The 11,449-nt window shown below is 41.3% G+C and overlaps 1 protein-coding gene across 1 annotated transcript; it reads right to left on the reverse strand.

Annotated features, from left to right (window-relative positions):
• Nucleotides 1-6,095: 6,095 nt before the first annotated feature.
• LOC138874576 (glycine-rich protein-like) lies at nucleotides 6,096-7,419 on the reverse strand. The gene is made up of 2 exons (XM_070153387.1): nucleotides 7,252-7,419; nucleotides 6,096-6,540 (listed from the first exon to the last, which is right to left on the reverse strand). The coding sequence occupies exons 1-2, from the start codon at nucleotides 7,349-7,351 to the stop codon at nucleotides 6,299-6,301; spliced, it is 342 nt and encodes a 113-aa protein (XP_070009488.1). The 5' UTR covers nucleotides 7,352-7,419; the 3' UTR covers nucleotides 6,096-6,298.
• Nucleotides 7,420-11,449: the final 4,030 nt, after the last annotated feature.

Here is an 11,449-nt window from a genome sequence, read left to right on the forward strand (position 1 = left end):
CCCTGGACCACTGATTGGTGCCGATGGAGACTTGGAGAAGGGGTTCGAAAGGTTATTCGCCGAGGTCAATATGGTTCAGGCTGGGGAAGGGTCCAGCAAGGCAGATGTGCAATTTGTGGGACCACGTGCAAAAGTCAACAACTGGGAAGCTACTCCTCTTCCTACCCGGAGGGAGTCTTGGTAGTGGGTTTTGATTTTCTTTTAGTTGTCTGGATTATTCCAGGGTCTGTAATTCAGATATTATGTTCCATCCAGTTGGATGTGTTAAAATCCTGTTATCTTTATATTCAATGAAATGCAATTGTTCCTTTTCCTTCATTTCTTCTAATTTTCTTTTTGTTTTCTTCTTTGTACAGTTCTTTTTCTGCTGATATCAATGACATGACATTCATGAGGAATCTTCGGCCCAGTTTTAAAAGCCAATCTAACTTGGAAATAATAATACAAGAAATCGAGTGTGATGACTAGTTGGAATTTGAGGATGATGAAGCCTATGAAGAAATTAGTAAGGAACTAAGTCAGTTTGAGGAAAAGCCCAAACCTAATTTGAACGATACAGAAGCAGTTAATCTAGGGGACCAAGAAAATGTCCGTGAAACTAAAATAAGTGTCCATCTGGAACCTCAACTCAAGGAGGAGATAATTAAAGCACTGTTCGAATACAAAGACGTTTTTGCATGGTCCTATGACGACATGCCAGGTCTGAGCACTAATTTAGTGGTTCACAAGTTGCCCACCGACCTGGCATTCCCTCCTATCAAACAGAAGCTGAGAAATTCAAAACAGATATGAGTGTAAAGATCAAAGAAGAGGTCACCAAACAGTTCGATGCGAAAGTTATTCGGGTCATGCGGTATCCCACCTGGTTAGCCAATGTTGTGCCTGTGCCAAAGAAGGATAACAAAACCAGGGTGTGCGTTGATTATCGGGATCTCAACAAAGCAAGTCTGAAGGATAATTTCCCTTGCCAAACATGCATATATTGATTGACAATTGTGCCAAATATGAGATTGGTTGTTTTGAGGATTGTTACGCGAGTTATCATCAGATCTTGATGGACGAGGAAGATGCAGAAAAGACGGCATTCATCACTCCATGGGAACGTACTACTATCGGATTATGCCATTCGGTTTGAAAAAATGCTGGGGCAACCTACATGAGGGCAATGACAACAATATTCCATGATATGATACACCAGGAAATCGAGGTGTACGTGGATGATATGATTGTGAAGTCTAGAAAGCAGTCTGACCATGTCAGGGATCTGAAGAAGTTCTTCTGAAGGCTTCGCATGTACAATCTCAAGCTTAATCCTGCAAAGTGTGCTTTTGGGGTGACGTATGGAAAGTTGTTGGGGTTCGTAGTCAGCCGTCGGGGCATTGAATTGGACCCATCGAAAATCAAGGCCATCCAGGAACTGCCACCTCCAAAGAACAAGACCGAGGTGATGAGTTTGTTGGGGAGATTGAATTATATCAGCAGGTTCATCGCTCAGCTCACGACAACTTGTGAGCCTATCTTCAAGCTGTTAAAGAAAGACACTGCGGTCAAGTGGACAGATGAATGTTAGGAGGCATTTGATAAGATAATGGGGTATTTGTCAAATCCACCTATGTTGGTCCCGCCAGAACCAGGGCGACCTTTGATTCTATATTTGATGGTATTGGACAATTCATTCGGCTGTGTATTGGGTCAACATGATATCACTGGCAGGAAGGAGCAGGTCATCGATTACCTCAGCAAGAAATTCACGTCGTACGAGGTTAAGTATACTCAACTTGAGAGGACATGTTGCGCCCTGACTTGGGTGGAACAGAAGCTGAAACATTATTTGTCATCTTACACTACCTATGTCATATCTCGCTTGGATCCATTGAAGTATATCTTTCAGAAACCTATGCCCACAGGGAGGCTTGCAAAGTGGCAGATCCTGCTCACAGAGTTTGACATTGTCTACGTGACTCGAACTGCAATGAAAGCACAGGCCTTGGCGGACCATTTGGCCGAGAACCCGGTTGATGAAGATTATGAACCTTTGAAAACTTATTTCCCTGATGAAGAGGTGATGCACATTGATGAGTTGGAACAAGTCAAGAAGCCTGGATGAAAACTTTTCTTTGATGGAGCTGCAAACATGAAGGGCGTAGGGATAGGAGCAGTACTTATTTCTGAAACAGGGCAGCACTACCCTGTTACGGCTCAGCTTTATTTTTACTACGCTAAAAACATGGCTGAGTACGAGGCATGCATCCTGGGTTTGAGGTTAGCTGTGGATATGGGTGTCCAGGAAGTCTTAGTCTAGGGTCTCTATTACTCCGAGACCGAGCTCGGAGAAATTAAATTCAAGTTCGAAGCCTGACTTTGGCGCATGAACACTGAAAGGAAAAACATTAAAGACATTAAATGAGTAAATCCCTTGCATTTCAAAAATATATTTACAAAGGTACATTTACAAAACTCCCATGCAGAGTCAATGTACTAAAAAAAAGAAGTAAAAGGAACAAAGGTGGCTTAGTCTTCATCTTCGCCACTCCCCGAGCCACTCGCAAAGCCCTCGTCTAAAGAAGTCGAAGTCGCCGACTCCTCTTCCAAGGTCTTTGCTTCTTCGATCTCGGTGGAGAGATCAAAACCCTTGGCGTGAACTTCCTCGAAGTCCTTTCTTCGGGTCTCTAGCCGAGCATGTGTAGAGGTGTGAGCCAGTGTGAGCTTAACCTCTTCAGATATCTCCCTGGCTAGAGTATTTGCTGCAGCAGCGTCTTTCCAATACGAGGACAAGAGAGCATTGGCTTCAAACTTAGCTACGGATAATGCAGCAGCCGACTCCGTATGAAGCAACTGGAATTTGTGAGCCTCCTCCTTAGCACCTTGAAGAAGACCCTAGGTCGAGGCCAGTTCCCCTTGGAAAGTATCCCTTTCGAAAGTCGTGCTATACTTGCACCGCTTCAACTCAAGTATCTCAGCATCTTTGGCTGCAATCTCTTATCGAAGCTGCTACACTAGGGCATCCTTTTGCTCGATCCGCAAATGCCGAGCCAAGATAGTAAACACCAAGTTACAAAAACAACAAGCAAGCTCATGAATACCGAACTACCTGCTCAACGAAGTTGGATCACTCTTGGAGCATTTTCTCTGAGCTTGCTCGAAGGCTGTTCAGTTCCTCCTCCCTTCAGGCGTATCGAGTTCATAGCTCTTTCGACTCCGTGGCAAGCTTCTTAAACCCCTCCTCATTGTGAGTCAGTTCAGCTCTTAACTTGGAAAAGTCCTAGTCATACATCATCGTGACATATGGCACAAAGGAAAGAAGTTAGAAAAACAAAGATCAAAACTCAAGGCGCAAAAGTATTGTCATAATCACCTATTTTTGGAGTTTCGCAGCCTCCTCGACAACGACCGGGCATAAAGATCATCATTCTCTTCAATGCCGACAAATAAATTTCCAAACATCCCATCCTCCCCTTGGGATGTCACCACATTGGAGGTCTCCATGTTCTGGGCATCCCGTATTTGCCCTGGGGAAAATGACGGCCTGATTGAAGACCGCCTATGACATCAACCTCTATCAAGGTTTCTTTTTGCCCTCGAAGGGCCTCAGGGCTGGATACTCCAAATGTGCCAAACAAGTGTTCGTCAGCACAAGTTGTATCCTATTCAGTGATCAGCTCGGGGACTGCACCCAAACCCTCCTCGAGGGGTTCCTAAATATGAGAGGGACCGCATCGGCCACCTCTGACTCGACAGTCTTCTGCCCTGCAACCGTCGAAGCATTAGTGCTTCATCTTTCCCTATGTATCAGTTGGCAACCATCATCGTCTTCAGCATAAAGATTCTCAACCGCTGCCGAAGTTAAGACCGTTGCATCGGTCCTGGGCTTTCGAGCCTTGGTTCTCTTTGGTTTCGGGGACTCTGTCAGTGTCTCCTTCTTTCTCTTTCTATATTTGGTAGGCCTTTGGGTCTCCTCGTCACTAGGAGAAGGAGGCCTCACTGAAACAGCTTCCCCGAGGCCTGTACAGGCATAAAATGTCAAACATACCTACAAAAATCCATTCATAAGGGATTTGGAATTGATAATGGTACGGGCGTACCCTGATTTTTGGCCTCCCATCTGGTTTTCGCCTGATCACGCCAAACGCGCTTTTCATATGGAGAGGTTGAGTCTAAAAGTCTAACCCAACCAGGGAGGTTGTTGATCGCACCGGAAAACCACACGGTGGCTAAACAACCAGAGAAAACTTAATTCAGACAACAAAGAAGTTAGTTTGAAAGAGGACAAGAGGGCATTCAAATGATAAAACGTGCTCAGTGTAACAATGCTTACGCCTGATATTCCATTCCTTGAGGAATGACATCTTCTCAGCAAGAATGAGGTCCGAAATTCTGACTCGAATGAAGCGGCTCATCCACCCCCGGTCCTTATCTTAATTAGTATTGGCGAAAAATGATTTGGCACACTGATGTCGCAGTTTGACTAGGCCCCCTCGATAGAGGCGGGGGCTATACAATATAATCTGGTGATCGAGGGTGAGAGACATCCCCTCGAACATGTTCGATAAATGTCTAAGCAAATAGTCGATTCTCCAAAAAGAAAGATAAATCTGACGAAGTGTCACTTGATATTCTCGACAAAACTCGAGTATCCCCGGGTCTATCGATGGAGAAGAAGAACTTATTTGACCCAAGGTAAAGGGATACGTATACACACTGAGGAAACTAGGTTTATGTTCAGTTATGTCCTCTTTCGGAGAAGGGATTTCTACTTGTACCGCCCTTCCCCAGCGACAATCTATTTTCATCTTCTTTATATTAGTTATTAGACTAACATACCGAGACATGGGTTCACATCAGCCCGGTACCAAATAAGGTTTATCAATTTTGAAGTCGAAAGCTGTATCGAAGGTCCCAAGAACACACTCCTCGACGCTGGGGGGCACTACCATTTTGCTCTTAGACAAGCATGACGAAGAAGGGGCTTCCCCTTTTTGGGGTACTGTTTTAGAAGTTTTTGCCATAGTTGTAACAAAAGTTTCAAAGCAAAGTGACAAAGAATTGAACATGGAAGAAGGGTGAAGGCAAGAAACTGTTAAAAGGGCGACCAATAACGGTTCGTGGGCTTTTCGAGAACCATGTTTGATAAGACCCATGTACAACTTTTATGTCATGCCATTTAATTATCTCATGTGGCTGACGTCATAATAGGGGCATCGAAGAGGCAAGAACTCAAGATCGTTCCTTATCATTTCATTCTAAGAAACGCGGGGACTATCTGTGTACGACCAAAATTGGGGAGTTCGATAGGGAGCACATCGAAGGCCCACTATGGTTGATCTCGGAGCAGTACAATCGACGTTCGTCATGGACAGGGATTCGGATTATTACACAACATATTGAATATAATACTACATTCTCTGCTCTTTGCTTATACAATTGTTCTACACATTTATTGCTCATTATTAACCGCGAAATGCCATCTTTGAGGTCCTTATTATCATTGATTCTTTATCAATTATCATTGCTATTAGCCTCATCTACACCTCAAGGCCCTACTCCTGTTAGTTCGAGGCCTAGCCTTGTGACCCTATTGGTTTGCATTTCTTATTTTCTTTATTTACGTTGAGCATCTACTGTCTAACAACTAGTATTAAAGTAAATCATGTATTTTTAGAACCACAAAATCAAATATAATTGTAGTTACCATTTTCCAGGTAAACAATCTCAAACCAGAACGGAGAAATGTATATATTACACTACAATGACTACTTGGAGAAAAGTTTCAGGAATAGACACTAATCGAAGTACATGAAATCTGTTGTTGCTCAATTTGATAGATTTTCTCGAAGAAGATGCAAATAATATGAATGCACCGTCGAGATTTTAGTCCCTTTAAGTTATTTTGTTTATCTTAGTAGTTTGTACATATTTAATAAATTTCTTAAAATAAAAACAGAATTTAGAATAAAATTATTGGGTTCGACCAAAACCTGTAAGCTATATTGTAGTTCTATCTCTACTTGGACTGTGAATTTGCGGGCATGGATTAAAAGAGAATGGTAGGATTCATAAAATAGAAGAAAAACCTTTACTCTAAAATAAGAAGAAAATAAACAATATGGAAACATATTATCACAATATATTGTACAACAAAACATTACATGACCCACCATCCATAAGGACCGAATGGCATTATTCATACTTGTTACAAGCAATGTCTAAAGTAGCAAGATTTTACATCTTGTCACAACGTATAAATTATATACACCAACTGACATATATAGCTTAAACTCTTTATCTATACACATAATGATCAGTTATGAAGCTGGGCTTCAGTGACTTTATTTATGGCCTCACCTGCGTAGAAACAACACCTTTTGCAACCATGATAACCTTTCTTGCAGCAACCATAGCGGCATCTCCTAATAATTATACGGCGACGGCGACGACGAACAACACGGCCGTGACCACCACCATGATGTCCATCACCACCAACCCCATTGTATTCGCCACGTCCGTCAATGTGTACTTCATTCTCGTTATCCAATTTCATTGCTGCATCAATTGTGAAAATTAAAACATGGGCCATTTGGCCATAAACAAATTTTACTTTTTTTTTCGAAATCAGTGTTTGACCATGAAAATTTTAAATTTTACTTGAATTGAATTTCGAAATTTTTCAGAATTTGAAAAAAATTATTTTTCAAAATTTTCACATCAAATCACTCACAAAAATTTAAAAACAGCTCCAAATTGTATTAATGTCCAAGCATTTTCAAATACCTCTTTCTATATTTACTAAATAAATAAGTTTTAAGTTCTACCTTTCTCATTTTTACCCTTTAGGACTCTACGTATACAAGACATGTTTAATATTACAAGATTCAAATGATATTCTAAGTATATTCTTATAAAACTTTAGTTTAAGATCTCAAGATTCAGAAGTTCTATTTATATTCTCAATTAGACTTCGTATCCGGTCAAATTAAGACACGTAAAATAAAATAGAGAGTATATAGTAAGAGTTATGATCAAGCTATAGCGTTAATTAGTAAATACAAAAGTGTAACTCAACTACTAGCTCTATGTAGAAATCAAATTAAGCTTTACTAGCTGATAAACACTAATTTGAAAGGTTAAAGAATATTCAATGTTACAACATGTTAAAATAAACTAATAACCTATAAAAATTTTAAATTTTCAGCATATATAATTAGTTAAATCCTATACCAAATAATGAGAGAAGAGATTTTAAAGTAAGCTTACCGTTTGAAGTCTCAGCCAACTCCCCAGCTACAACCTCAGAGCTTATCAGGAAAAAAATAACCAAAAAAAGGCCAAGAAACAGAAATGCCTTAGAACCCATGTTTTCTATTTTGTTCAAAGCTTAGTTATGATACTTATGAAATTAAGGGATGAAGAAACTGATGTAATCTTGGGTTCTATTTATAGTAAGATTTGAATGCATAAAATAATTGAAGGGAAGGGTACTACTTGGAGATATGAGGGAAAATGTACATTATTGTGTGGACTAAAGATACGAAGAAACCTGGTCTACAAGTTGCGTCTGATTTTCTCTTCTTTCTCAATTCTCACGTTTAAAGCTTGCGAAAAATATTTGAAGCAGCATTACGAAATTTAGAATTAAGTCTTCAAATTTCTTGAATCTAGTTTTATCATTCTAACTTTTTAATATCTTTTTATCTTAAATTTGTTATATTTGTTATTTTTACTTTATAGTGTCATGACCCTAAACTCAGATCCGATCGTGATGGCGCCTCTCGTGAAGACAAGGCCAGCCGACACAACATCCGATTCATTTTAATAATTAAGATAACACAATATAAGTCATTAACAGGATTAAATCTCAAAAGAAACAGTGAAATAACACAATTTGTAGAACAAATACAACCCGACATCGGGGTGTCACCAGTCATGAGCCTCTAACATAAGTTTAGGAATACGGAAAAGGGACTACACAGTCAATTACAAAATCCAATACTAGGGAATAAAATGATGATAAGAGGGAGAAACACTGGGTTGCGAACGCCGAGGAGCTACCTAGTGGACTACGAAAATTTGCTGCAAAACTATCAACCCTTGCTAGCAGGACCTGAAGCGCCTGAATATGCACACAGGGTGCAGGGAGTAAAGTGAGTACTCCAACTCAGAGAGTAATAATAATAAATGAAGACTGAGCGGTAAGAAATCACGTAAAAACACAACAACATACTATAAAGAGGCAGAGTAAAACCAGTAAAGTGCAATAAAATAGTGAAATCTCATAAAAACACCTTAATTCAGTTTAACCTTCCTTAAAATACCTTTTTAATAGTTAAACAAGTAAATGACAGGCAGCTAGAAAAGATAAACACATAAAAACCGCCCCTTGGGCACAATACCAAGAAAATCAACCCCTCGGGCAACAACATGGAACAACACCAGCCCCTTGGGCTATATTTCATATCACAATGGGTACCTACGCTCACTGGGGGTGTACAAACTCCGGGAGGGGTCTCTTATGGCCCAAGCTCAATATCAAGCCATCTCGTGGAATAATCAATAGGCTCTCGGCCTCATATCAACGAGCCACCTCGTGGCGTACAATCTCAGGACCTCGGCCTCATAATCATAAATCAGTGTATCGCTGTTGTGGCGTGTAACCCCACCCAAAAGTATCCTCACAACACAGGCCCTCGGCCTTACTTAATCAGAAATCTCTAAAAACCATAGTAAAAATATGATGCTCCGCCCAAAATATCATTTAAAGTGTTAAAACAGAGTAAACATGGCTGAGTTATGGAAACAGTATAATATAGTATGATTGAGTACAAATATAAAGTCAAAAAAGTGAGGAAATAGCAGTAAAATTCCCCTAAATGTCCAAATAGTTGGCACGAGGCCCAAATATGGCATTTAGCCCAAAACATGTTGATAGCAAATAGTTTTCAATCAAATACACTGTAAAAGAGTCATTCGGGATGGACTAAGTCACAATACCAAACGGTGCACAACCCCACGCTCGCCATCAAGCGTGTGCGTCACCTCAATATAGCACAACGATGTCAAATCTGGGGTTTCATACCCTCAGGACAATATTTACAATCATTACTCACCTCAATTCGGTCGAAACTCTAGCTCGTGATGCCTTTGCCCCTCGAATCGGCCTCCACTCGCATCGAATCTAGCCAAAATCAGATTCACGATGTCAAAATATGCTAAGGGAACGAAGCCCATGTGAAAATAATAATTCTACAACATAATTCCCGAAATTAACCAAAACCCAACCCCCGGGCCCACGTCTTGGAATTCGATAAAATTTACATCAATAGATTCCTTATCTCCCCATGAGTTCATACATATCAAAAGTCCAAAAATCCGACAACAAATGACCCCTCAAATCCTCAAGTCAAGGTCTACAATACCAAGCCCTAATCCCCAATTTTTAATCCTTAATTTTCATTAATCTTAGGCCAAATCAGTGAAATAATGCCATAGGATCGATTATTAGGTTCAAAACTATTACCTCCAGACGTTATCCCTTGATTACTTCTTCAATATCTCCCAAAATGCTCCAAAACCGACTTGACATAGTGAAGAACAACTCAAAAATCGCGAAGGAATTCTTTTAGACCTTATGGCCCAAGCTTTTCGCACCTGCGGTCCATCCACCGCATCTGCGGTCCAAGACACCGCATCTGTGGTTTTCACTTATGGGCCAATATCCGCATCTGCAATGCACTGCCCGCGCCTGCGCTATCGTAGGTGCGGTCCCAGCTGATCCTCGTCTTGGCCGCATCTGCGGCTCCCTGTGCGCTTCTGCGAGCCCGCACCTGCGGTCCCCTAGCCGCAGGTGTGGTTATGAAAGCAAACTTAGCTTTAATTGCTATATCCAACATCCAAACATCCGCCAACTATCCAAAATCTCCCTGAGGCCCGAAACCTCAACCAAAAGCACAACCAAGTCCTATACCACTATCCAAACTTATACCAATCTTCAAAACACCTCAAACAACATCGAATCAACCAAAACACATCGGATTCAAGCCTAAGGTTCTAAAAATATTTCGAATTACGCTTTTGATCAAAAAGTCTACTAAACTACGTCCGAATGACCTGAAATTTTGCACATGCCTCCCAAATGACACAACGAACTTACTACAACTTCCGAAATCTATTCTGACCCCTATATGAAAATCTCACCTATCAACCGGAAAACGCCAAAATTCTACTTTTGCCAATTCAAGCCTAAATGTACTCCGGACCTCCAAAACACATTCCGATCATGCTCCTAAGTCCCAAATCATCTCCCGAAGATGTCCGAATCATCGGAATTCAGATCCGAGCCCTCTAACACATAAGTCAATATCTGGTTGACTTTTCCAACTTAAGCTTCCTCAAAAGAGACTAAGTATCTCAAACCTCATCAAAACCTCTCCGAACCCGAGTCAACCAACCCGATCACACATAGTATCGATAAACAAAGCAATAAGAAGAAGAAATGGGGGAAATGAAGCTGTAACTCATGAGACGACTGGCCGGGTCATCACATCCTCCCCTCTTAAACAAACGTTCGTCCTCGAACGAGTCAAGAAACATACCTGAAGCCTCAAACAGGTGAGGATATATGCTCCGCATCTTCCGCTCGGTCTCCAGGTAGCCTCCTCCACGGGCCGACCTCTCCACTGTGTTTTTACTGAAGCTATATCCTTTGACCTCAACTTTCGAATCTGATGCTTTAAAATAGCTAATGGCTCCACATCATAAGTCAAATCATCATCTAACTGAACTATGCTAAAATCCAGAACATGATACGGGTCCCCAATATGCTTCCGGAGCATAGAAACATAAAATACCAGATGCACACTCAACAAGCTGGGTGGCAAAGCAAGCTCATAAGCCACATCCCCAATCCTCCGAAGCACCTCAAAAAGCCCAATGAACCGATGACTCAATTTACCCTTCCCAAATCTCATAACACCCTTCATGGGTGAAACCTTCAACAGAACCTTCTCACCAACCATGTAGGACACATCCCGAACCTTCCTGTCAGCATAACTCTTTGTCTCGACTGCGCTGACGAAGCCTCTCCTGAATTACCTTCACCTTGTCTAAAACATCCTGCACCAAGTCTGTCCCCAATAGCCTAGCCTTATATGGAGCCATCTGAATACTCGATTGGCAGTTGTTGTTATAAGCAAACTCTGCGAGTGGTAGAAACTGATCCCATGACCCTCCGAAATCAATGACGCAAGCACGCAACATGTTCTCCAATATCTGAATAGTGCACTAGAACTACCCGTCCGTCTGAGGGTTAAAAGTTGTGCTCAACTCAACCTGAGTACCCATCGCAGCGCATACCTCCAAAACTACAAAGTAAACCGAGTGCCCCTATCTGAAATGATGGAAACTAGAACACCATGCAAACGAACAATCTCCCGGATTTAGATCTCGACCAATCACT

This window comes from Nicotiana sylvestris, chromosome 1, assembly GCF_000393655.2.
Source record: "Nicotiana sylvestris chromosome 1, ASM39365v2, whole genome shotgun sequence".
In the NCBI taxonomy this organism is placed as follows: domain Eukaryota; kingdom Viridiplantae; phylum Streptophyta; class Magnoliopsida; order Solanales; family Solanaceae; genus Nicotiana; species Nicotiana sylvestris.